This window comes from Ixodes scapularis, unplaced genomic scaffold (genome assembly GCF_016920785.2).
Source record: "Ixodes scapularis isolate PalLabHiFi unplaced genomic scaffold, ASM1692078v2 PGA_scaffold0__279_contigs__length_252992795, whole genome shotgun sequence".
NCBI lineage: Eukaryota > Metazoa > Arthropoda > Arachnida > Ixodida > Ixodidae > Ixodes > Ixodes scapularis.
In genome coordinates, this window is record NW_024609835.1 from 177458671 (window position 1) to 177486588 (window position 27918).

Sequence of the window (27918 nt, forward strand, 5' to 3'; positions counted from 1 at the left end):
AGAATTACCGAACTGACACCACGAATGTAGTCAACGGGAAAACCGTTTGCCGCACACAGTGTAACAAGCAATGCAAGAAGTAGCCTGCTGTTGCTTTAGTTGCTGTTGACGCAACCGGCACAAATGTCGGAAGCAGCCTTAAGCAGCCATCAATGCAGTAATGGCGAGATTCATATTGGCGACGTGCGTGACCGAAAGCGTCGCTGTGGTCGGCCTTCCACGATTGGCCGAACGCTGACTATGACGTCAGAAACTTTAATTTGGCAGTGTTGGCAGTGTTCCTTTGAAAGCGAAATAAATTCAAGCTTGCACCATGCTATTTACAAGCACCATCGAACTTGTTGTTTGCAAGGTAATGACGTCACGGGGGGGACCATAGGAGGGCGCCACTAAAACATCTCGCCGCTAATATCGAGAGAATCTGACAGAGCGCGCGGTAGATGCAGGCGGCACGTTCGCACGTTCAAGTTCGCTACTCGGATATATCCCAGTAAAACAATACGATTAATCAGATTCGCTGTAAAAACTTTAGATTGAAAAGAAAAATAAACGCAATCGTACATTTACTCCAGGTGACTTCTTATTTATACATCGATCCTGCAGCGAGACACAGACGTAGTGAGGCATCACTTTCCCATGGCAGCGCACCTCAAACATGGGTCGCCATGTTTTAGGGCTATGGAAGAAGGTTGGCGAAACGTCCGACAGATGGCGCGCCAATTTGAATAAGGTCTATTGATGGACACGCACAGCAGTGAATCACGTGCAAGGATGCCATGGGTTCCCCACGTCATATTTCACTGCATCTGAAAGAAAAAAAACGACACCTAAGACTGCTAACGTGTAAGAATGCGAAAGCATTTCTACACGCAGCGTATTCCTACAAGCAGCGCGCCACGTGTTCTTTTTTCACACGGCGCTCCGGCGGTGACATCACGGTCCCCCAGTGCGCAGGCGCGGCGAACTCCGCCGGCTTCACGACGGCCTCCGTGACGAAGCATCTGCGTTGCTGTGCTTTTCTTCGCGCTTTATTTCTGGGGTGCGTGCTTGATGACGTATTGGTGTGACAACCTTTCGGGCACAACGCCGCCGCATTTTCGTGTAATCGGACAAGTAAGATATATTTCGCAGTCTTACACCATACTACGCTCGCGAATGCTCTTACGCTTTCACCGCTTCTTCGAAATGGAGAAGTTCGCAAGGGCTTTATATGACTCTGACACCGACCAATTATCATAGTTAGAACTTAGAGATACATCACTGTCTCCTGCACCGATATGTTCGTCCAGTAAGGCACAAATGTTCGCGAGACAACGGTACCGGTGAGAAGATTCCCAAAAGGTGCCAGCTGATAGTGAAAAACGTAGGTCTGGGTTAAGCCGTGTGCAACGAGATATTCCTAAACAGATAAAAGATAGGAAAAAAATATTCTAAAGGATTTCGCCGAAACTCACCCCACTTGTGCAGAGTAGTTGTTAATTGGGCTGCAAAATTAATTGCGTAACCTACCGATTAATCAAGTTGTGAATTGATTGAAGACTAATTTATTAAACTGTTTAATGGGCAAAACATGGATGCGTTTATGAGATTGTCACGGGTATTATCCTTGTCGCTGTCAAATTCAATACAAAAACAATTAATAACTATAACCTCCGGGGCACTCTTTCATATTTTTAAATAGGAGCAGGGAACGTTTCGTTTTCAAATTAAGATATGCGTAAAATATTTAACATCTCTAGCATAATAGTGCCAAAATTTGAAACCAAAGCATAAGCAGTATTCAAAATGTTAATTTATGGATGCTGTCTGATGCTGCAATTAAATAAATATATTTAGTTGCATGACACAGACCTCGAAATTTTCAATGAATAAGATATTACTTTGTAGCTGGCAGCTTGACACATTTGTGCACACACTTTTCTCTCGTGCCCTTAAATTCTTCCCTCAGATGTCATTTGAATGCATGTCAAACAAACCAATAAATAAAATCAAGTAATTTTATTTAATGATACTTTTGCTATGTCGATAAGACTACCCCAAAATCCCGAGAGATGCCCCACTTCCGAAAGGTAACACACGCCTTGTTTTGGCTTAATTTGCTATTTTCTTTTAAACATATGGACAGATAGTCTACTCCTAGCAATCGTAGTGTTCGGATTAATGGTGACCTTGGCGTAAATGCGTCTGCTTAGCTATGAGGTGATATAAGGGAACATTGCTGACCTGGGAGGTACAGTCTTCTCTACTTCATTGCCCCTCGCCGCGATAACAGGTTTGACAAAGACACACATAGTAAAAAAAAAAATAATTTTTAAAACTTTTTCTTGATTGCCCATCGAACGTTAGCCAGTGTTGGACAATACACTCAAAAAGTATGTAAGATAAGTTACTAAATACTTGCTTTATAAATAATGTGACTACTACTCAAGATACTTTTCATCTGAAATATCTTGAGTTGACTACAAATACTATGAATGTAATTCAATTACTTTCCAAGGTATTTTCCCATTGCCTAATTTACATCGACTTCGGTGACGCTATAATGCTTTATTTGCAGTCAACATAAGCAAAACAACAAAATCGCAGTTTTGTTCTATGCATTGTAGCTACGGTAAAATGATTAGCATCACTGGCGTATGTTACAATACATTTTTGAGAGAAATAAGCAAAAAGAAGACACCCAACCTATAGTTACATCGCTGAAAATAACATTTTCTGAAGGATTTATAACGTGCACGTTGATTGCACTGTTTTACTAAGCGCCGCAGTCACTATATCTGGAGTTCACTTTAAACAAAAATAATATGCATAAAAGGTCGACTGAATGACAAAGAAGGCTCACGTGTAGTAGGTCAGGCACCAAATTTGAAAGTTGGGCTAGTTGGTGTAGGATAAATATAATGTAGGTAAAACAGCGCAGAACGACAAAGACTAGAGTGAAGGAAACTAAACGGGAGAGGCGCTGTTTGTTAAAGTGCCAGCTGAACGTTTTAAGGACACACACACAGGGAGCTCCCTTCTTTTAGACAGCTTGAAGCTGAGCCAGAGGTGTGTCTGCCTTTTTTGTTCGTCTCTGTGTGTACGTCCTTAAAACATTCAGCTGGCACTTTAACAAGCATAAACCAACTAGCTCAGCTGCAAGCCGTCACAGGCGCTGTTTGTTCCTTCCTTCTAGGCTTTGTCGTTCTGCGCTGTTTTATCTACACCATGTTTAGGCAGGGCCATTGAGGCGCCTTTAAGTAGGGTACCCCAAACGCTGCATTCGTACATGATGTAGGGGCCCCGTGCTAGACACTTTGTTGTTTTTTGTTTTCTCTTTTAGCTCGCGGCACCATCGCCATGCACAAGCGCTGAGGTGGTCGCGAGCGCGCGTGATTAAAGACATTTCATCCGAGACATCGGAGTCGCTTGACGTGTTTTCTACAAACTGGTGACCCGGAATCTTGAACAGCGTCACTTTTACACCTCGGACGCCGGATCCAAGCTAAACATGGATCAAGGCAACGCTTCTTCCGACGGTGACGTGACAGCAACTTCTGGTGACTCCGCTCTTGCTACGATCGAGGTTCGTCTACCACCGTTCTGGCCTAAAAACCCGCAAGTCTGGTTTACCCAGGTCGAGGCCCGTTTCCACCTGAGAAGAATCACAAAGCAAATGGCGCGCTACTACCACGTCGTCGCCTCTTTACCAGCGGAGGTGGCAGACCAGCTCGACGACGTGTTGGCCCTACCACCACGAAAAGATGCCTACGACCATTTGAAGACAATACTTCTCGCCAGGACAATGACATCAGAGAGCTCCCGCATCCAACAGCTCCTCACCACCGAAGAACTGGGCGATCGTCGCCCGACGCAACTTCTATACACCGCATGAAGCAGCTGTTGGTACCGCAAGCTTCAGAAGTACAAGGTTCCATACTGCGGGAGTTGTTCCCCCAGAAGCTTCCTCAAGGCATGCGCATGATCCCGGCCGTTGGGGATGACATGCCTCTAGACCGCCTGGCAGTGCTTGCCGACCGCACCGCAGAACATTCCTCGCAGACCGTGAGTGCTCTCGAAACACCGCAACCAACAGCCTGGGAAACACGGGCTTTGAACATAGAAACCAAACTGGAGCAGCTCACGAACGCCATTGCTGCCATGGGTCGATCGCAAACAACTGCAGCGCGACCGTCGCGATCCCCGCTACGCACTCCCTCACGTTACAGGTCTGCGTCACCACGAGATTCGCGTTCTGACCAGCACTGCCGGTACCATCGCCGCTTCGGTGAGCGAGCCACACGGTGCACGAGACCTTTCTCGTGGTCGGGAAACGTTGAGGCCCAGCACTAGCAGCGGCGGGTGACCAAGGCTACACAACAAGCCGCTTGTTTTTTGTCGTCGATCGAATCGCAGGGCACCGTTTTCTTGTTGACACTGGAGCTGAAGTCAGCATTTTACAAGCGTCACGCAACGACCGCCTCCAGCAGCAGGCGCCTTCACCTCCCCTGCGTGCCGTCAACAGCTCTGCGATCAAGACGTACGGGCAACGATCCCTCACCATCGAAATCGGACTGCGTCGAACATTTCTATGGGTTTCCATCGTCGCCGACTTGCGACAACCAATATTAGGAGCAGACTTCCTCTCACATTTTGGTCTGTATGTGAACTTTCAAGCCCGGCGACTCACGGATTCGACAACATCATTGTCAGTGCAAGGCATCCTTTCCAACTTCACGGTGACTTCGCTGCAACCACTTCCAGCCACATCGCGCTATGAAGCCATCCTCACTGAATACCCCACACTCTCAAGACCCAACAACCTTGAACTCCCTGCCAAGCACGGAGTTACGCAACACATCACAACTACCGGCCCACCCGTCTCCGCACGTCCTCGTCGGCTGGCCGGCGAGCGCCTCGCCATCGCACGTCGTGAGTTCGACCATATGTTGCAGCTAGGCATCGTACGACCCTCAGCGAGCAATTGGGCATCACCTCTGCACATGGTCCCTGAGAAAGACCCCAATGACTGGCGACCGTGCGGAGACTATAGAGCGCTGAACGCCTGCACAGTTCCCGATCGTTATCCCCTGCCGCATATCCAGAGCTTCGCTGAAAATCTATCAGGTACATCCATCTACAGCAAAATCGGCTTGGTAAAAGCCTATCACCAAATTCCCGTGGAACCGGCAGATATAGTGAAAACGGCCATCATTACACCGTTCGGACTGTTTGAGTACGTCCGTATGCCCTTCGGTTTGCGAAACGCTGCTCAGACGTTACAGCGATTCATTTACAAGGTCACGCGACGTCTGCCTTTTGTTTTCGCTTACTTGGACGACCTTCTTGTAGCTAGCGCCACATCAGACGAGCACGAGCAACACCTCAGTTTTATTCGACCGGCTACAGGAATTCGGCCTGGTCCTTAACCCTACTAAGTGCGTCTTCGGAGTGGATAGCTTAGAATTCCTTGGCCATCGCATCACCCAGCTAGAAATCCAGCCGCTAGAGGACAAGGTAAAGGTGATTCGCGAGTTTCCGCGACCAACATCTCTGCGCAAGCTCCGAGAATTCCCGGGTCTGGTGCATTTCCATCGCAGATTCATGCCACAGTGCGCGAAAATTCTTAAACCAATGACAGACCTTCTGAAGACAAAGAAAGGACCGTCATCGGAAGTGCCATGGAGCGAAGAGGTTGCGTCAGCCTTTTCCGCAGTGAAAGAGGCCTTAGCCAACGCAACACTTCTTGTCCACCCACTTCCCGATGCACCCAGCCCCGGATGCAAGATTCGACCACGTGCACATCGACTTCGTGGGCCCTCTCCCATCGTCTCGAGGATTCACCTACATTTTAACAGCTGTTGATCGGTACACTAGGTGCCCGAAACAGTTCCACTGGCCGACATTTCTGCTGAGACCGTCGCAAGAACATTTGTAGGGACGTGGGTTTCTCGCTACGGTTGCCCATCAACAGTAACGACAGACAGGGGACGCCAGTTCCAGAGCACCTTGTTTGCGGCCCTAACCGAGCTGCTCGGGGCCCGCCACATCCACACCGCCGCATACCACCCGTCGGCTAATGGTATGGTGGAACGCTTACACCGGCAGCTCAAAGTGGCTATCACGGCACGAGACGGACGCCTTTACTAGGTGGACCATTTGCCTCTTGTCCTGCTCGGTATCCGGTCTACATACAAACAAAACCTGAACTGCGCCTCCGCAGAGTTGGTGTATAGTGCACCACTTCGTTTACCCGGAGAATTTTTCGAAGCACCCAAGACATTTGCATCACTCCCATCTCAGACATACTTGGAAAACTTGAGGGAGATCTTCCAACGGCTACAACCAACACCGCCTCGCCTGCCAAGCTCCCGCAGAGTTTTTGTAAGCCAAGATCTAACAACATGCACGCACGTTTTCCTGCGGAAGGAGGGCCTCAAGAGGAGTTTGACACCGCCTTACGACGGGCCATTCAAAGTTATTGACCGTACGGCAAAAACGATGACCCTCGATTTGCACGGTCGCACAGAGATCGTTGCAATGGATCGCATAAAGCCAACCTTCCTGGACGATAATCCTGCACCTCCGGCTACGATCATACAACAAGGAAACTCCCACGCGCCTACTCGTACGCCACCCGTCACTAAGCGTGTCTCATGGAACATCTGACTCTGCCCCATGAGTGACACACTTTGCTCTATGTTGCTAGGGGGGGGAGCCCTGCAGGGGCCCCGTGCTAGACACTTTGTTGCTTTTTTGTCTTCTCTTTTAGCTCGCGGCACCATCGCCATGCACAAGCGCTGAGGTGGTCGCGAGCGCGCATGATTAAAGATATCCCATCCGAGACATCGGAGTCGCTTGACGTGTTTTGTACACATGACTAAGCTTCGAAATGAAAGGCATATAGGAACACGGGGGGCACTGCTGTCTTTCTCGCTCGCTGTAGTCAATTTCTTCAGTATTTTTCCCATACTAAGCTCTAGGATCCCGTTCAGGAAGTCGTAGAAAGACTCTTTGTTTGCATTTTGAGAGGTCATCCTGCTTGTAGCTTGTTTCCTGCCTTGTCGCAATCTCTATCCTCATGAAAAAAAGTCGGGTTATCACAGTTCACATGTCAAGTCTGCATTTTTGGTCCTGGCCTGTCTTTTCGTACATTATTGGGCCGTTTTCGCTTCACGTTTGTAATCAGTCTAACTTTGCGCTGGGGTATGCCGAGTACTTTTTCCGTAAAATACTCGCGCGCAAATTTGTTCTAAAAGATCAAAATATATTTGAGATAATAGGCACAAGATACGGAGAAATTCTATTATGATAGAGTTGCAAATACTCTCGATGACGTGTATTTTCAAGATACGAAATTACTACCAAAAGTAATTAAAATAGAGTATCTTGCGTGCAGTATTTGAGATAAGCACAACTCTAAAGATAATTCACCCCTTATTTTTACCCCATTTTATGTTGATTTTAGGTGGCATATTTCTCGGAATATTACTGTAAACGAATTCCAGAAATTGACTTCTTAAAATGTATATTCTATATATATATATATATATATATATATATATATATATATATATATATATATATATATATATGTAAAAAATTCCAAATAAAAAAAAATCGAATGCCCAGTTTTTTAATTAGTCTTAAGAACGCTCCGATTCAGTGTCTCGTATTCACTGGCTGCTACACTTTTTTTTTTTTTTTTTTGCGTTGGCGTTGAAAATTAACAGACAACGAGCTTTGACCATGCCCATTTTGGATCAGCAAAATTGTTACCCTTTCTAGATGATAAGCTGATGTCGCACGACTAGAGCTCTGGATAGCACACATGTGTACTTTATGTGTTAGCTTGTAGGAACGCGGTACTTAACTCTGTAATACTCTGTCTACAATATTTTACAATATTTACATTAGATGTGCGGAATCCATGCACGGTAGCAGTGATCGCAGAGAGCTTATTATGTCCCGTCGATCGTTCCGTCTGCTTTGCTGGTCCCGCCGCACGCGCCTGTCCTTCTTGCCTTCTACTCGCACTGTGGAAATGGGCCCCTACAAGCTCAATCCGTAGATATTCTAGCGTTTCGTCTCTTAGGAACAACAATTTCGGTGGTAAAACTGAAAGGTTGTCGGAAGGATGCTGTAAACACGCGAGGTTCAACTCCATATATTTCACAAACTCAAACTTGTACACCTCGCCCCTCTTCTCTCACTTAAAAGTATTTCGTGCCGTCACCGTACTTGGGTGGGACGCTATAGCGCTCGCGCTGCATGCGGGTTTTTACAGACTCGCAGCGGCCCGTGCCGCACATACCAAATAATATTTTACTGTTCTCATTTACCCATTATGCGCTCTATCACACAATATACTTTATGGCACCTCGGCGGAAAATTGCTTTCGGTGTCGGATATCTTTGGCATTTTTTCTTTGTTCGGGTAACGTTTGGTTTGCTTCTCGAAGAATAAGCACCTCCTTGGAATAATTGTTTTCAAAATTCTTAACATATTGAATACAAAAGACAACAAACTTTATGTAGAAAGTTCAGTGTTACTATAAAATATTAAGAAAAAAAAATACGGCATTCGATAGATATTACTTTTCTTATTTGCGTGCAATAATGGACCTTTTTCACATACCGACGGCACCAGGCGGTGGCTGCACGAACTAAAAATCGAGGAAGTGACCTACCTGCGCTACCAATCGATAATGGGAGCTACGCTACCAGTTTCTTCGCTCTCTGAGCAGCGGCGCCTGCCCAACGGTGGCGTCCACCCAAACGTCGTGTTTTCCTTTCCGTCGACGTTCTTTTTTTTGTGTAACACAATTATATATATGCTGCAGTTACGTGTTCTACTCGCTGATATACAGCCTCCTTCCGAATTTCCTCGATTTTTCGTTCCGACTTCCGCCGCTTGGCATCGGGCGCTCGCGCGTGCGCAGAACGCTTCTCGGAAAAGGTCCATTGCTAATGAATGAGCTACGGCCTTCGGGTGTAGTGCAAGTTATTTTACTTCCAATATCCAAATTACTTTATTCCTAAATAATTTCACCCTAATTTTTATATAGACATGTTATGAGGACGAAGAGGGTTATGAAAGTGAATAAACTCAAGCTCTATGCGTAAATAGTTTTCGATCAATGACGCCCCTTAAATATTTGGTGCGTTAGAAAGAAAACGTTAGGGCGCTTAATCTCGTCAGGTGGGGGATGTTGCTTTTGTGCACGAACGCTAGCGCACATTTATAGTCTATTACATAACGAGTGATTTTCACGTTTGTAATTATCCAGGTTGTGAACCCCTCTCTCCTCTTATTTACTGGTGCATATTGTTGCTGAGAAGACAAAGGGAGCGCTCGGTAAGCGTCCTCTACGTGCCAAGACGCAAGGCTCTGCCGAGCACTTCGGCGAATTATCCTGTTGGCATCGCTCACTCAAACAACATGTTGTAAAATTGAGTAACTGTTGTTATATACTAATAATACGTAAAAACTACGATATGTTAGCTTAAAACATCACTATTTATATACTTGTGGCTGCTATAGTAACTGAAAAGATTTAAACGGCAAGACGTCTCTTTCCGAGGCCCGACCTCCAGTACGCGCTTCTTGCCTTCTGTCGTGCTTTGACTGCGCGTGCATGCTCGATGCTCACGAGACGCTAAAGTGTTAGTGCAGATAGGAAGGCTCGCGCTGGAGGCTTAATAGTTGAGCGATTTCCGTTTTGTTCAGGTCCTGTCAGTGACGATACCGAAAGTCTCTACGGCACGCGAAATAATTTGTCATCAGCAGTATGTATCTAACGAAAGTGAGAATATATTTTCATATTCATATGCCCTTGAGCGAAATCTAGCAGCTTATTGTCCCCAAGTGTTCTATGGCTGTAAATATTAAAATGAAATTTCATATATTACCAAATAAACAAAGAAGCTCTTAAGATACATTGCGGACAAATTCTGAGTTTCGGGCGTACCCTCAAACATTACATGAATGGGTATCTTTTACAAAACTGCTGGCTAACTTGAACCAAGACGCATGCAGGTGAATTGCGACAGTTCGCAGACGAATTTCGTCATCCGATCTTGTCAAATCGCTAAAGGCTCTGGTTTGAGGCTTGTTGCTGTCGTTTGTTTCTGCTCGTCGCTCTAGTGGGACTCGGGTATTAAGATCAGCGACCGTGGCGAGCGCGCTACAAATATAACTTTTCTTCGTCTTACTCACCCGCAGTTCAGGCTCATACCTTTCCCGCTTGTTTCTTTTTTTTCATCTGGACAACAACAAGACAAACAAACAAGCAGTACCATTGGGTCTAACCAGCATAATGCCTGCTTTGTTTTTCCGTGACAAAAGAAAACGCTGCGTGTATTTCGGCGCCGCGCCGATTTTCTGGGAGAGGCAAGGCGAGCACCCAGCCTCCTCAGCCGTCTCCCGGCTAACGAAACAGCGACGAGCCCCAAAATAGAGTGCCAAGCCGCCGCAAAACGAGACAGATTGATCCCCACCGAGATCTCCTTTCTTCTTGCTCATCACTCAAAGTGATCAAGCCGAACGAGTAAGCATCGCCATTGTAAAAGGAGCCTCGACTCAACTTCCCGGATAATGTCTCGAGAAAATTTCGTGACCGGCCCAAAGCTTTAATTCGTCCTTTCTCAGCGTGATCCCGCAAATCCTCACTAAACATAGGCCCTCCCTGAATTCAGGCCCTCATGCCAAATTATTTGCTCATGCTCTCATCAAACTTACGCACCTTACCAAACTTATACCCTCACGGAACTCATATCATTACCAAACTCATACGAACTCACCGACCTCATGATATCACCAAAGCGATGAACTCAACATTCTCACGCCCCTCACTCAACTTTACATCATTAGTATTTGAGGCCTACGAACCGACTCGTCCTCAACCATCTGTGCCTACAAGTCGCTTTGTCTGCAGAGCCGCGCGAGCAGCTGTGCAGTCGAGGCATAATGAAATGCACGAATGTCACACTTGTTGCATTGGTCGCTGCCGTACATTAAGGAGGCGCAAAGTACAGTATAATTATGTAAACGTTTAAACAAAGAGGTAATTTTCGCTAAATTTGTTTCGTGCTCTGGGTCAGATCCTTAGCCTTTGTGTTTGCAAAATTTATACGCTCCATATTAAAAAGGAATTGAACTAATGTAAAACGAATCGCACGAACAAGTCTTGTAATTAAGGCTCGTCAAGAACACTTCCATTAAAAGTGCGGCCTTATGGTACCCATCCGTTTTATATAAAATACTGATTGTAACACATGCCCCATTTAATTACAAGGCATAATGTTTTCAATAGATATCAACTTAAGTCGAAACGTTTCCACGTTAAAGCGAACAACAGCGCTATAAGTCATTTTCTTATAAATAATAGCGAAGAAAGGAAGGTCGACTGTTATGGTTTTGCTTTTTTATTTTTTTTTATTAAAATGAAATGTATCCTTGGTCCACGGCGTCATTTTCTTTTAAAATCTGATGTGAAATTTACCAAATTTCCGTTTTGCTAGTGACTGTTGAGACTGATAAGATCTTGTTTTGAGTCTGCATAAATCAAATGCGCTATATATCTGCACATTGTGTAAAATTGCGGTAGGGTGTCTTGCAACACCAATATCTGAGATTAATGTACTATGTTCCAATGTTCGTTTTTTTTTTTTTTCGCTTCTGCTTTTAATGCAAGAGCTGAGACGGAGTAGTTTCAATTTATTTTAGCCGCCCGGTGCACGTCATCTCTTCGACCTCCCTCCATCTCAAGCTATATATTATATTAAGAAACCCAAAAAAGAAATTCAGACATAGTTCCACGTGAAAACATGTAACGAATACACAGAAAATTTATTTACTCGCTAGTGTCGGCATATAGCACCACTACGGCGTCGTTTCAGCACGCTCGCTCGGTGACAATATTTCTTAGACATTCGTTTTTTTTTTGAACGTATTAAACACATTCTTCCAGCCTAAAAAAAACAAAAAAAAAAACAAACAAAAAAAAACATGGGACGATAGATAGCTTTTTTCCTTCGCTCATGAAGCGTGAAGTTTGTTCAAACTACGAGATGAACAACAAGAAAAAAAAAAAAAATGTCGAGGCGCGAAGCTATTTTGTGAGAGAAGAACTCACGTGGAAGATGTTGATGGACTTTCGGAACTCCTCAGGCCGCATCTTGCTGCGCGAGAGGTAGTTGACGAGGGTGAACTCGAGCAGGGCGCCGAAGACCATGACGGAGCAGGCGCCGATCCAGACGTCGATGGCCTTGACGTAAGAGACCGGGGGAAGTTGGGTGCGCACGCCGGACGCCACGGTGGTCATGGTGAGCAGGGTGGTGACGCCGAGGGTGACGCGGGCCGGCGTGGCGTCCACGTTGAGCCAGAAGGACACCCACGAGATCATCACGATCAGGAACGTGGGCAAGTACGTTTGGATCAGGTGGTAGCCGTTCTGGCGCTCCAGCGTGAACGTTACGTTCAGGAAGCTGAACACCCCTGCGATGACAGCCGAGGGAAGGACGCATCAGGGGGTTGTGGGGTGAGGGGCGGGTGCGTACATATACCATACGTGCATAGAAGTCAAGTCATTCAAGACATCAGCGTCGTCCTGTGGGACACGGCTGAAGGCAATAGATGCTTGACGAAGTCACGCCACCCTTTCAAGTACAGTGGCACGATATACGCGAGGAAAATTAAAATACACTGCAAAAACAGATGGCAACGAAATCAAAACCGGAGAGAGAAAGCATGTCAGAGAGGTTGCTGAAATGTGACCTACACCGCGTACTTGCTATCTTTCGTTACGCTTTTTGTGTATTGAAGGTATCCTCAGTTACTCTCTCCCATCACGCCTCCGTTCTATGAAGAGGAAGCTAAAAATAATACAATATGTGTCGATAAAACTATAAAAAAACAGAAGTTGATAATTTGTTGTAGAACATGTTGGCAAGGTTTATAATAAGCGACAGCATAAAAAAAAAATAAAAACATATGACAAAAATGACAATTTAATATCGCCCTAAGAAAGGCTAGTCTCTACGAAGGTGCCATCTTATGCCTACCAAGATATAGCACAGCCTGATTTGTATTTCCCGGGGGGGGGGGGGGGGGGGGGGGCAATACAAATCAGGCTGTGCTATATCTTGGTAGGCATAAGATGGCACCTTCGTAGAGACTAGCCTTTCTTAGGGCGATATTAAATTGTCATTTTTGTCATATGTTTTTTTATGCTGTCGCTTATTATAAACCTTGCCAACAAATTATCTACTTCTGTTTTTTGAACTCAATTGCGTGCAAATAGCTACGATTTTTTTTGGAGGGGGCGGGCCCTCCAAGAAAAAAAAATCGTAGCTACTTGAACGCAATCGAGTCGATATCGCTTTCGAAGTAGAATTTGCGGGCAGAGGAAGTTTAACAATGGGAGTCGAATGCGATCAATACCATGCACTACATGCTGCCAGACCACGACCAACGATCATAGGACTAAATTTGAAATTGGTATGTAGGTGTATTGGGAGTGAATGACGAAAAAACGCTTGAGGCCTCGCGAAATGTAAATAAACAAAATGCAGCACTAGCAGTTTGACCGAGAAAATTTATAGAATGTGTTACAGCGGAAACCCCAGGGCTAGGCTACGGGGCCACGGCTGTGCACCTGCGACAATACCAGTTACGAGAAGTTATTAATATGGCACGAAAAAAAAAAAACGTATTTCTGGATAGCTTCCGGACAGAAAATTTTACCCAAGCAGTGAGGAAGGGATTGTACTATCGAGCCTAATAGATGAATGTTAAAATAACTGTAAAGGTACACAAAAATGTAGGCTACCTTCGAGTCACATTTGCAGCTCCTTCTAAGTGAGAAATGGAGGCTGCCTGCTCGCTACCCACCTGTGTCGATGGCTCTGTTGAATTGACCGTATGAGTGATGAACCAAATCGAATTCTGGCATTTCAATAGGATGCTCGATGACAATCGGGTCCTTATCTTGCCAGGAAATCGCAGTTTGGTCTATCGTTTGAGCATCTGGAAAGACAATCAGCAACCATCCATTGCTACAGGGCTCGCAGTGGAAAGCAATACGTTGACCGTGAAAGTTTGGAAACGAAGGTCCAGCTTTGATCCCGTCTTTGACTTTACTGGACTGTTCGGCTATAGGAAATCACGTCACGTTCATTTAAAAAAACGTTAATAGTACTTCTACAATTAGAAGAAAAATGAAAATTTTATGTCAGTAATTTTTTTAGCTTTTCGTTCACGAAGTTTGCAAAGGTTATTACAATAATAACCAAGAGAGAAAGCCACAAGCATTTTAGAGGGACCATGAAACGATATCGGGTTGGAATGTTCATGACTTTACAGAGGCGTACTGGTCAGAGTCTGGTCCAAGAATACTCGCAAGGACCGCCACTGATTCAGAAGCTTCTTTGTCGCGGTGAAACTGCGAGGACAAAAGGGGACTATTTCTTTCAGTCTTACCTTTGCAAAGCTTGATGGTGTAATTATGAGATCGAAACCACCTGCGTGACGACAAGCGAGCGCGGCTCATGGATTGGACACGAGAACGACGTGAGCACTCGACTTGGGCTCGTAAGAATCAATGCCTCGGCGGACACTCGGGTAACGGCTCAGGTTGTGGCTCGTGTCCAACCGCTGCGGTGATGAGAATAGCCGAACTCTAAAGGCCGGTTCAGACGCTTGCATTTGAGTGCGTTTGACTGCGTCGCGTCGAGAACCGAAAGCGAGTCACCGGCACATTTGTGCTTCGTATGATGTGTGGAATCCAATTCAAGGAATCATTTTGGCACGCGATATAAGCAGCAGGGATTTCCTAGTTTCTCGGAGTCAAACGCAGTCAAACTCAACTGTCTAAACCAGGCTTAACAATGCCTGGAGCCCAGCAAGCGTTTTTACTTTGCCAGCTCCAGCGCGTGGCTATGATAACGTTGGCGGCATAGGGTAGGCACCAGGCCACGTGGCCGCTTGTTCTGGCTCCGAGTTGAGGGGATGAACGGTGGTCATGTTTCTCGAATTTTTGGCCGACTGTCATTGCTTAGAAAGAAAATCTAAAGTAAGTTTATTTTGTTACCAACGTTAGGGAGTTATTCTCTGTAGTGTTCAGCGAAAGAAGAAAAGTCGCTTCATGGCTCCTTTATTATAAATATAACAAAAATAAAAACACACGTTTAAACAAAAAGTAAGGCCGAAATCACAAAATTCTTTCGTTAAATACGTCATGGAGATCCCAAGCCAGACCGGGAGTATTTCCGACGCTGCGGACAACGCAGCTGGAGCGAGAGGCGTGTGAACACTCGACGCGGAAATGTGGCTTTGACAAGAAGCCCCAACAACCGTGAGGCGAAATGAACTTGGCAGCTTGCAAACTCCGCAGCAGCTGCTGTATCTCAGATGTTGTTTCAAAAAATGTTTTCAAACGTTTTTTTTTTTTTTTTTTTTTTTTTCTGTTCACCTTGAAGGCTGAGACGTTAAGAAGATGGCCGCCGCTTTTTAGGAAGACGGCTTTGAAGTTAGTTCGGGGCAAAAGCCACCGACAGAATAAGAAGACCAAGGAAAGTTTTAGTTGGTTCCGCCTCCAGCCTTTACGGAGAGAAAATGAGGGAGTGGAAGAGACGAGAGCGTGCGGTGATGTCACCGGACCAAGCTCTGATTGGAAGGAGAGTTGTTGAGCCCGATTCACATGGTGCGATTTCACTTGCCATTTCGCAGTTACCACGTCACTCGTGCAGCGAAACGAGCGTGGTGGAAGCTCCAGTGCTCAACGCAGCAGCTGCGATATTGCAAGAAAATTAGTACCATCTGAATCAGGCTTTAGACGCAAGGGCTAACCCCATTTTTATCTACCCAATGTTTCCCTCCAATCAGGCCAAACGAGAGCGTCTTCAGCTCTTCGCGCATGGTTTGTCGTTCGAACACCGGACGCCGGCGTTCGGCGTTTGAGGTTCGAACGCCAGTTCCTGGGCGAGGAGCAGACGACGCACTTGTTCGCTCTGATTGGAGGGAGGCGGTGGGTAGAGACAAAGGGAACTAGCCTTCGCGTTTACCTGCACTATCCCTTCAATCAGAGCTCGGCGCTTTGACGTCACCACCCGCTCCAACCTCCTCCTCTCCCCCAGTATCTCTTTGTATAATAAAAAAAAAAGGAAGAAAGAAAAGGTCATCGTCTTGTAAGCCATTGGACGTGCACCACCAGTCAAAGTACGTCTGCAGGCAACGACCACGTGCTGAAAGCGGGTCATCGGAAAGAAACGCCCTGCCGCCCTTTTTATCCTGTCATTGACTACAACCCACTGGGATGCACGGAGCGCCGCGGACTCACACGGCCCGAGCAGGATGTGGCAGCGCTGCGTGTCCAACGGGAAGTGCCTGAAGGACATGAAGCAGGCGAGCCGGAGTGTGAGCCGCATGCTGAAGAGCACCTCTCCGTCGGGGCCGATCTTAACCAGCTTGTTGAGCACGGTCACGTGGTGGAACTTGGCGTCCTTCACGTTGCGAAAGAACAGGTCCGGCTTCCAGATCTTGGACATGATGTCCTCGCCGTTGATGGTCACCGTGCTGCTCACGCCGTGCTGGCTTAGGTTGAGGCGCCGGTCGCGCCACGACTGCCGCAGGTAGATGTCCATCCCGTACTCCTACCATGCGAAGATCCGGACAAGGAATTATTTAAAAGAAGCCGTGCAACTGTGTTCGCCCCCCCCCCCCCCCCCCCCCCCACACACACACACTTTCGGTAAATACCACTTAGAAACAACGCTCAAAACGGCGGGAACACTGCTAATACGTCATACAGAAGACAATTTGCTGCAAACACTGTTCGAGGTGTGTTCCCAAGAAGCACAGATTTAACCAATTATTGGCCAATGGCTGGCAATGGTTCTTTGGCTAGTGGACAGACAGTGGCCAGCCATTGGCCAATGACCGGCCTTTTTCTAGTCATTAGCCCATGACCACTGGCCATCAGCCTTCGGACAAACATTGGCCGATGAATGGCCACTCTTTGGCCATTGGCCAAAAGACCATCGCCAGCCATTCGCCAACGCTTGGCCAAAATCTGTGCTCCTCTGGGTTTCTTTCTTGCTTCACAATACCGTCACGTTGGTTATACAAAAAAGACTGTCTGAAGACACGTTCTGAAGACAGTATTTTTTTTTGCAGCGAACGCAGTATCTTTTGTATGATGTAGGAGCCTTGGCCACGCTGCTTACACACCATACAAAAGACAGTTTGCATACAGATTCGAACGGAAGTCACCACGAGATCCGTGCTTCGAAAGCCGCATGGCAATGAGTTCAAGGGGGAAACTTGGCACGTTGCATTCCAATCACGGAGGCTGCGGTGACTCTTGTTCTTAGACTGTCTTTTGTGTGATGCATGATCCGTGTAACCCCGGCTTTAAGGTTCACCACCTACGAAACGCGCATTCGTTTTTAACTTAGAAAACGTTATTGGCAAAAGTAACTTGGAAAATACCGGAAGACGCAAGAACGAGAAACAAAATGCAAACGGAAAAGCGTTACGACAGAGGGAACGATCTTACCACGCAGATAGAGTAGGGATTGGCGTCAGAAGTCCCGGTATGAGTCTCGGTAGCATTAAAATCGGTTCAAACATACATCGCAGCGCAAATTCAGCGCTATGGGAACACTGCTGACTCGGTGCTGACCTGAACTCAACTCAGCGCTGATGCAGAGCAGTATCATTCCTATATTGCTAATCTAGTGAAGATAATTTATATTGCTATATCCAATGTTGATTAAGAGAGCTGAGGTAGCACTGGTCGTGTATATGTGAACAAGCCCTTAATCATTCAGCGCCCAACCCTTGACCCACAGGGCGGAACGGATGTTATTTAACTCAAGAGACGCTTTTCTGGCGATAATATCCGGGAAGAAAGTATTACACGTTATTGGCCTGCGAAGCCCCAGGGAACCCCTGCGGTGACCGCGCTTGCGGAGCTTCTGGCCGCTGGCGTTTCCGGCGGCGGTGGCGACTGTGGTCATTCTTTCGCCTCGGCTGTTTCCGAGTTGGGGCGCGGGGTTTCCTGGCTGGGCCTTTCATTACGTGGCACGCTGTTGACTCTGGACCGAAGCCCCGGGCACGTAACGACCAGTGTGGGAAGCACCGCGTGTCTCGGTTTCTTATCTGTCCGACGGCAAACTTCATCCGAAAGCCTCCTGTACAAGGTCTCGCGCGCCGGAACAGCTGCCGGCTGCGTTTCTCTGCCGCGGTATGATTTAAAAGGCGAATAATTTTCCACAGTCAGGCTCCATGACACGACGTACGTTGGTGGGGGATGTGGTTAAGGGGAATCCGGCTTTATCTTCACGAGGTTGTCCGCTGAAGGCAACGTGTTTGAGCTCGTCGTATACGACTGTTCTCTCACAACAGGAATGATTGTGCAACGGAACTATCTTCAGGAGCTTCGAATTGGCTTATGAAGTTATGGTTAATAATTATTAACCTTAAGTTATAGTTTAAAAATATATCAAATTTTTGTCATTGTTAGATAAAAAACAAACAAAAAAACTTGTCTTAATCATTTTGATAAACTCTTGGAGCACAGAACGTGTTCTGCGAGGATTGGGCAGGCGTGATGTTTAGTTGTGCTTGGCTACTGGGAACATTGGGTGGTTTGAAATACACTTGCACACACGACACACTCATGTGTCATCCGGGTTTATCAGAATGATCAAAAAAAGTTAAAATTTTTCCCGCAGTAAAGTGTGTGAGGAGCATGCTTTAATGGTAAGTTTCCACGGGATCTGGAAATATTTTTCTATAGACTACATCTTACTCCGCGAAACTCCCATGCCCTTAGCTCCGACAGATTTCGCGTATTTGGAACGGCTGGGCGCGCACCAGCCTGGGAGCTTTCCCCTTTCACTTAGAAGGGGTGGCAGCCGTCATCTATTGTCGTGCAAACCCGTCAAGAAAGCCAGCTGTCTCTACTGCCTCGGCGAGTCTGGTGTCTCGGCGCGTCTGAGGCAGCCCTCCCACGTGGCGTAGCGCAAAGGCGTGCCAGCGTCTTTGCGCTACGCAAAGACTTCTAGGATGACCTCGAGAACGACCTTGAGGACGACGCCTAGAGGCACCATTTGTCAGCACCATTTGTTGCTGACTAACGCGCCCGATATTGCAGCTACAACGACATATTAGTTTTAAAGCGAGCGGCGCTCACTCACCGGGGCACCGCCATGTTTCCCCGCGTCCCATCCCTTCCGGGCCAGTCACGTTATTTCAAAATCTCTCTCGTACTGCGGCTAACTTTAGCCGCAGTTAGCGCTTCGAGCAAACGGGCCCAGATATTCGAAATGACATATTGTTCTGCCGGGTTGAAAACGTGTACTTTGTGATCTCCATTATTTGATTAGAAGCACCCAATTATAAACTGCATACTTCCTCGATCCACCAAGTTTGAAAAAAAAAGAAAAAAAAAGAAACCATTCTCCTGTAGGAGACTTAGGTTCCACGATCTTCTTGGAAGAAAACTCGTAGAGACAAATGGCACAATTAGGAAGGGAGGAAAAAATAGTAGCGGTTACAAGTAATTTTAGTACTTTCAGAAGTAATCAAATTAATATTTTAATTAATTCATAATAAATGTATTCAACCAATTACAAAATAAAAAAAAAGAAATCAATTTCTTGATGTGAGTACGGTACGTCTGATTTTGCGTAACCAGTCGAGACCTAAACAAGACACGCAGTATTAAAAAAAAGATCTGATGATAAGCAAAAGAAACTTCGCTTCTAGAGAAAGCTTTCTATATTCGTTGGCACTTCGGCGCACGCGCTGTCAAAGCACGACAGAAGGCAGCGAGCATGTTGCGGAAGCGGAGCTTCTGCAATTTTTATGTTGGAACAAGCTTTAAGTGTCTTACGTGTCACTGCCGGTGGACGCCGCCTTTATATTATTTAGGTCCACGACGACAAAACGCAATAAACGTTTGTTAACTCCTGTACGCGATTCACCTCAAAATTAACGATTTATAGTTCCGCGTTCTTTATTACAGCGGGTGTATAAAAAAAAAAGAAAAAAAACAAAAACGTAAAAAAAATATCAACAAGTACAGAAAAGAGTGTGAACCCCAATGCTCTTAGCGAGTTGAAACAATCTCTAAAAAATTATCCCGATGTTCAGAAATCGTTTCTGTTTTTGAGCGCGTGTCCAAAAAGCGAAACGGAAACAACCGATCACCGCCGCGTCCTTTCTCTTAATGCTGCTAGCGTGATAACGTATACTCAGTTGTCCCACTCTTGCGGTCGTGCTTTAAAAAAATACAAACAAACAAAAACATAATTTTTGTTTCCCCGTTTTTTTCCGCGAGCTTCCCCAATAGGCGGACTAAAGTGCGGTGGCTAACGTAATACCAAACCAAAAACCGAAAAGACCTATCTCAAAGTGCGTTACGTTGAATAATACTGTTTCACTTGTAAGATAGAAGTCGTTTGGATTGTAAAAGCCTCGACAGTTTGCCAAGTTCGTCGTTTTTGAAGTGTTGTTTTCTTCGTGGAATTGGATCGACATAATTTTTGTTCGTCTTTGTTCGTTTAAAACTTTTGAAGAAGTTTCGTGTGCGTAGATTCGTTCTCGTTTAAACAGAGGGGGGAAGATCAAAACATCACATTTTGTCCGGCCGTTTCCGTTCTGAAAAAGGGTCTTATCTCGGTCAGCAGCGTTTTGAACTGGGTACGCCCTGACGGCGACGGAAGTTCCCAAGTGGCAGTGCCATTCTCAACGCACGCATGCATGGAATGTCCCTAGCGTTCCGTGCCACAGGAAAGGCACCGATACTGCAGCTCGAAACGATGCATAAGAACATCTCTCGACCGTTGTTCTACTGGCGCACTTGCGGGGAACGCGATATCAGCTCGATAGGTTCAAACTGGGGCACTTGACCAGATTTGAGAGAAAGCGAAACACAACAGCTGTCCCACCAGAAAAGTGTTTGCGTCTATAGTCACTGATCGAATTAGACCGACAGAGAGATGTTTCAGTCGTTCCGCCTCCACCTTGAGCTTTGTGTGCAACTTCGAAAACACTGAAGGGTCTCGTCAGTTTCGGGCGTGCACACGCTGCCAATGCACGAAGGAAGTCAATGCATGGCAGAAGGCAATGCGCGACGGGGGCAACGAGCATTTGCTGGGCGCCGGAATTTTGAAAGAAACGCCCTGCGGTTTCATCCGATCGGTCACTTAGAAATCACCACATTGTGTTTAGAATTTCTAACGCTGCCCATATGTACACCCGCCGGCGATATGAAGGTGAACGCCGGACCGTTGACCGCTCCGTGCTATCAGCGCCATGACGGGACTACCGTGGCGAGTTGCTTTCTTAACTCGCGCTTCGCCGAGATTAAGCGCTTGTATCGAGCTCTGTTCTCAACTCTGCTGCTACTCCCCGCAGAAAGCGCGAGGATTGGGAAAGGGGTCTTTCAGATGCTATTAGTAGACAATCTGATTCAGTAGTTTTTTTGTTGTGATATGTGCTAAACCGGAAGGCTTGCGGAACAAATCAAAAAGTAACTTACACTCTCCGCTTCTTAAAAAGAACTGTCATTAGCGTTCGCAGTTATTAGCGTTCGCTCACGGATGAAGAAAGCGGTTGAGTCACTGATAAACCATGCCGAGCAAAGTCCGCTCTAGTTCACGTGCAATGTGCAGATCATTTGCCGGCAATGACGCGGGCACGGCGCCCACAAAAAAGCGATGCCGAAATCGAAACCCAGTTCCACACTTTCTGCAGAGAGTAGCAGCAGAGTTGAGAACAGCGCTCGGTCCAAGCGCTTAATCTCGGAGAAGCGCGCGATAAGAAATCGAGCCGCCACGGCAGCCGCGTCATGGTGCTGATAGCACGGACCGGTCGACGGTCCGGCGTTCACCTTCATATCACCGGCGGGTGTACATGACGGATTCGAGTTTTTATAACCTTGCTACTGTTTGTCCATATCGTCAAATGTCCCGCGTTAAGTGATGAATAAAACGTACGATTTCGTGTACGGCGTATTACGTTGCCCCGCAGATTCTATATTTTGCCGACAATTTTCGCTCTGATAACATCTCTTCTTTTCGTTTGTGAACTGTGCGTGTTGTGTTTTTCAGTATTAATTCTATGAGACCCGTGACTATGGTGTTGGGCTTATAAAACTTTGCCAGACGTTAATTTTAAAGATGCTATTAGAGTTTGCGCGCACCAGCTGATTTCTCAAGCTCATATTGGGAAGTTTTACCATCATGAGGTACAGTACCATGTACTTTACTGTAAACGACTTATTTTTTTTGCGGGCTCAGTATTTCGCGGTTTAGGTCAAAGCTGAAGTTTTAGAGAGAATTCGCGGGTTTTAGTTTCTTTTTTTTTTTTTTTTTTTTTTTGTGACGCGGTGGGATCTCAATATAGATTCTTATCTGTTAACATTTTACCGAAATGGTTCGCGGGACCTATTTTTCGCGAATTGTAGGCGATTCGCGAAATTCACGAAAGTGAGATCCTCGAGAAAATTAAGTCCTTTACAGTATATTGTATTCTTCTGTGTTTATTTACTCCTAGAGAAACCCAGAGTATCGTTATAAAGTTTTCTAAGTTAACGAACGAGGCTTCATTAAAATCTTACTTAATGTCAAATCTACGAGCGGTTTCAGATTTGGTTAATTTGGTTCAAATAAGCTACCCAATTGCATTAAATTAGTTCGCTAGATTTGTCTGGAACAGGCTATGTTCCCCATAATTTTAGAAAACGTAAATATGTATCTTTTAAAACTCTTAGTAAAATATATTCTACCCGTAGGTAAATTTGGGTTTCAAGACGCTTTAAGCAATTGTATTGCACACGAAAAGTTTCCAGGGAAGCAAGGCAACAAGGGATGCTGAAGGTCTTTTTTTGTGCTGAGTACGTTATGATAGAAGTGCAGAGTAAGCAAATGCCAAGCACGTGCGGCCATAACAAAACGGTTTTTACCAATTATTTTTTCCCTTGTTTACCGGAAAAATAGCTGAGGAACAATTTATTGTTTTGTGTTTATTCCAGGCAACCGCTTAACCTAATCTAAAATTACATGTGTTTCACGAAGTAGCCAATATCCAGTTAACTGAGAAGAGATAATTAGCGTTGACTGCATACATGCGACAAATGTTTTAACTTGATGCGACCGCGCAAACCGACATGTAAAGCTCAGTACAACATAGCATTAACACGATGTAAGGCTAATTTTATCGGGTTGATACTCGATGGTTGTCGGCCTAAAGCGTTATACGTGTTAAGCTCTTAACCTTAGGAATCGCATCTTACCATGTTGTTAGCGTTGATGGGCCCGATGCTGTTGACGTATATGTTCACCTTGACATAGGTTGGCATCCCTGAAAAGAAAGACAAAGTTATCGCTAAAAAAAAGTCAAAGCTGCGTAAAAAAAAAATAAAAAAATAAACGAGTTGTAGTTTTTGCGGCAAAGACGTGCGGAAATACTCCAAAGGGTAGGGCGTTTCTTTTCTTTTTAATTAGCCGTAGTTGTCTTCTTCTCACGCGCTGTTTGATGTTGTGCCTCAAGGTTTCCGGAGTTGTAGGCCTCCAAGTGCCTGACACATGCACATGTACGGTGCGTGGAACGTGTGTTTAGAGAGTTTGAGGGAACCGTCTTTGCACATCCGATACGATACGATGGGCCCTCCGGTACCCACTGCGCATGTGCGAGTCTTCTGTGATAGCGCATACGCAGTTCATACGGGAGGGCCCACCGTATATGGATCGGAAAGACGGTTCCCTAAAACTCTCTTTCGACTGGTGTGTTCACTGTCCTAACCCGCCCATGCGTCGAAAGGGGCCCCGAAGGAGTAAAAAATGACGTCACACAAGCCGCCGTGTCATACTGTCGGATGTCGCGATCCTGGCGGTTGGCGCTAGGATTCCCGGCGAAATAGTACGAGCGAACGCGTGTGTCGCTGTTGTCGCGGCGTCCCATCTCCTGACTGCCAAAGTTTCCGTGAACTATCAAGCTGGAGAGCGACCTGTCGTAGAACAGGCGTCTGTCACATAGTGCCGCGCGCGCAGCTAGCCAAGTAGGCAGCGCGCGCGTGGCCTAACGGTTATCGTACCTGCCTCCCACGGGAAAAGCCAGGGTTCGATTCCTGGGAGCGGCATGTCTTTTGGTTTATTCCTGGAGACTAGTATTCTGGTAAATTCGAGAACCGTCTTGGCCGATTCCAGGTTAGAATGTTCGACACGCCGAACCTCGTACGCCGATTGTTCCAGAAGCCCACGCGTGGACAAAAGCGGCTCCGCGTGGCAAGCCGCGGTCAGTTTCGCCCCAGCGTTTGACTCTGCTGTCACGCCGACTTCGACGCCCGCGACGCTCTACTTTCTTCTGTTCCCTTTTTATTTTTGGGCATAAGTTCGCCCCATTAAACGTTTAGTTTCTTCAGTTGTTATCGCCTCATCACTTGCCATTCGTGACATTTTGGTGGAGTTGAGGGGTATCGCATTCTATGCCCGTGGAGCGTACCTCTCCGAAGACATTCCGGCCAAGTGAGGCGCTAAACCCCGGAAGGCTACCCATCGCAGAAGACACCGACGCCCGAGCAAGCCGCCGTACCGAAATCCACCTCCCGGAATCCGGACCCCTGCTGCACAAGCCGAAGGAGAAGATCCCGACAACGACCACCCCGCCCGTCATCGTCCTGCCCGTCGCTCCGCGAACGCCTTCTCCCTTCCTCGGCGAGACCTACGAGGACGTCGAAGACAGGATTAACCAGTAAGAACGCGTGGCTCGCCACAACGGGTAGAGTGACGAACAGCGCCAACAGAACCTCTATTTCTCACTTGAAGGGACTGCAAGGCGCTGGTTCGAAAACCGCGAAGCTTTCTTGACTTCATGGGAGCCTCTCCAGTCGTGCTGGCTAGGAAGAAGGACGGAACGCTTAGGTTCTGCGTTGACTACCGGCAGCTGAACGCGGTGACGAAGAAAGATGTCTACCCACTTCCCCGCATCGACGACACTCTAGAACGGCTGCGCCACTCTCGATATTTCTCATCGATGGACTTAAAGAACGGCTACTGGCAGATTGAAGTCGACGAACGGGACCGAGAGAAGACAGCTTTCGTCACGCCAGATGGCCTGTACGAGTTCAAGGTGATGCCTTTCGGCCTATGCACGGCGCCGGCAACATTCCAGCGTGTCATGGACACAGTACTGGCAGGGCTGAAGTGGCAGAGCTGTCTCGGCTACCTTGACGACGTCGTAGTGTTTTCAAGTGATTTCGACGAGCACTTCAGACGACTCCGAGCTGTTCTTCATGCCATTTAGAGCGCCGGACTCACACTCAAGCCGTCAAAGTGCCGGTTCGCCTATGACGAACTGAAGTTCCTAGGCCACGTGGTTAGTAACGAAGGTGTCCGCCCAGACCCCGAGAAGACTCGCGCCGTCGCGGCATTTCCAGCGCCGACAGACAAGAAGGCCGTGCGAAGACTCCTTGGACGCTGTGCCTATTATCGACGCTTAGTTCGGGATTTCGCAAGGATTTCCGCACCACTTACAAACCTCACGAAGGACACCGAGAACTTCGAATGGGACGAGGAGCAGCAGAAGGCGTTCGACGAGCTGAAACGGCGACTCCAGACTCCTCCTGTGCTTGGACATTTCGATCAGGATGCGGAAACAGAAATTCACACGGATGCAAGTAACGCGGTGCTGGGCGCAGTACTGGTTCAAGTGCAAGAAGGCATCGAGCGGGTCATCGCCTACGCAAGTCAGACATTGTCCCAGGCGGAGAAAAATTAATCCACGACTAAGAAAGAATGCCTTGCGGTCGTCTGGGCAATTACGAAGTTTCGTCCGTACTTGTACCGGAGCCCGTTCCGTGTAGTCACGGACCACCACTCGCTCTGCTGGCTTGCGAAGCTGAAGGACCCGTCATTACGCCTCGCTCGATGGAGTATCCGACTACAAAAGCTCACCATGACAGTGGTCTACAAGTCAGGCCGCAAGCACAGCGACGCCGACTGCCTGTCCAGAGCCCCCGTGGACACCCCTTCCGGCTGCAGCGACGACAATGACGATGAGTGCTTCCTAGGAGCAGTGAACGCCGACGACATGGCACGACGTCAACGGGACGATCCTGAGCTGCACGCATTAATCGAGCACCTGGAAGGGGCCGGGAGTACCGTGCCACGTGTCTTCTCACGGGTACTGCCGACCTTCGCCATTCGACAAGGTGTACTCTACAAAGAGAACTTCGGCGACAACAACACACTGTGGTTGCTGGTAATGCCGATCGACCTTCGGGAGGAGATCTTTCAAGCATGTCCCGATGACCCGTCGTCGGGACACCTCGGTTACAGCCGAACACTGGCCCGTATTCGTAAAAAGTATTACTGGCCAAAGCTCCCCAAAGCCGTCCACCTCTACACCCGATTGTGCCACAAATGCCAGCGATGTAAGAAACTGCCGACGAAGCTGGCAGGTCTCCTGCAGCCGATTGCTCCCCCGACCGCACCGTTCCAGCAGATTGGAATGGACCTACTTGGTCCTTTTCCGCCGTCAACGTCGGGAGACCGCTGGATAATCGTCGCCACAGATTATCTCGCGCGGTACGCCGAAACGAAAGCTCTTCCTTCAGGGACTGCTGTGGAAGTCGCCAAGTTTTTCGTCGAGTCAATCGTCCTCCGGCACGACGCTCCCGAAGTTCTGATTACAGATCGCGGATCATCGTTCATGGCACAGATGACCCAAGAAATCCTCCGGCTCAGCCACACCAGGCATCGTCGTACCACAGCGTACCACCCGCAGACCAACGGGCTGACGGAGCGACTCAACAGGACAATCGCCGACATGATCTCTATGTACGTCGACGTAGAGCACAAGACGTGGGACGAGGTGTTGCCCTACGTCACGTTCGCCTACAATACGGTGGTTCAAGGGACCATTGGATTCTCACCTTTCCACCTGGTACATGGTCGGAAGGTAACGACCATGCTGGACGCAATGCTGCCCCATGAGCCATCTAACAATGAGAGCGAGGACGCCCAGGCGGTTGCTCAACGCGCCGAAGAAGTCCGCCAGCTCGTCCGACTAATGATTCAAGACCAGCAACGCGTCGACGCGGGCCGCTACAACCTTCTTCGCAGGGACGTTCACTTCCAGCCCGGAGACAGGTTGTGGATGTGGACGCCCATCCGTCGTCGCGGCCTCAGTGAGAAACTGCTGAAGCGGTACTTTGGACCATACAAGGTACTTCGTCGCCTCGGTGAGTTAAACTACGAAGTGATGCCCGACGGAACACGAACATCGTCACGCCACCCACCACGACCTGAGGTCGTCCACGTCGTGCGCCTGAAGCCGTACTACGCTCGATAGGGCTGTGGACCTTATGTGCTCCAAAAGACTCTTTACTTATAGTTCGTTTTTTTATTTTGTTTGTTTTGCGTTGCATTGGGGCGATGCAGCTTTTAAAGGGGGGAGAAATGCCGCGCGCGCAGCTGGCCAAGTAGGCAGCGCGCGCGTGGCCTAATGGCTTTTTGCGTGGGAGCCAGGTATACCTGGCTTCCACGCAAAAAGCCAGGGTTCGATTCCTGGGAGCGGCGCGTCCTTTTTGTTTATTCCTGGAGACTAGTATTCTGGTAAGTTCGAGAACCGCCTTGGCCGATTCGAGGTAAGAATGTTCGACACGCCGAACCCTCTACGCCGATTGTTCCAGAAGCCCGCGCGTGTAAAAAAGCGGCTCCGTGTAGCAAGCCGCGGTCAGTTTCGCCCCAGCGTTCGACCCTGCTGTCACGCCGACTTCGACGCCCGCGACACTCTGCTTTCTTCTGTTCCCTTTTTATTTTTGGGCAAAAGTTCGCCCCATTAAACGTTTAGTTTCTTTAGTTGTTATCGCCTCATCACTTGTCATTCGTGACAATACACAACAGCTGTTGGGACACCGCCAGGATC

General features: G+C 47.4%; 1 protein-coding gene across 1 annotated transcript in view; it reads right to left on the reverse strand.

The window, feature by feature from the left end:
* Positions 1–27918, reverse strand: part of LOC8026315 (glycine receptor subunit alphaZ1) — a 245375-nt gene that overhangs the window by 5381 nt on the left and 212076 nt on the right. The window contains exons 3-6 of the mRNA XM_042290480.1: positions 23285–23352; positions 16319–16631; positions 13873–14007; positions 12116–12477 (exon numbers count right to left, since the gene is read on the reverse strand). Of these exons, the coding sequence (XP_042146414.1) occupies positions 12116–12477; positions 13873–14007; positions 16319–16631; positions 23285–23352 (878 nt within the window). The remainder of the gene's footprint in view (positions 1–12115; positions 12478–13872; positions 14008–16318; positions 16632–23284; positions 23353–27918) is intronic.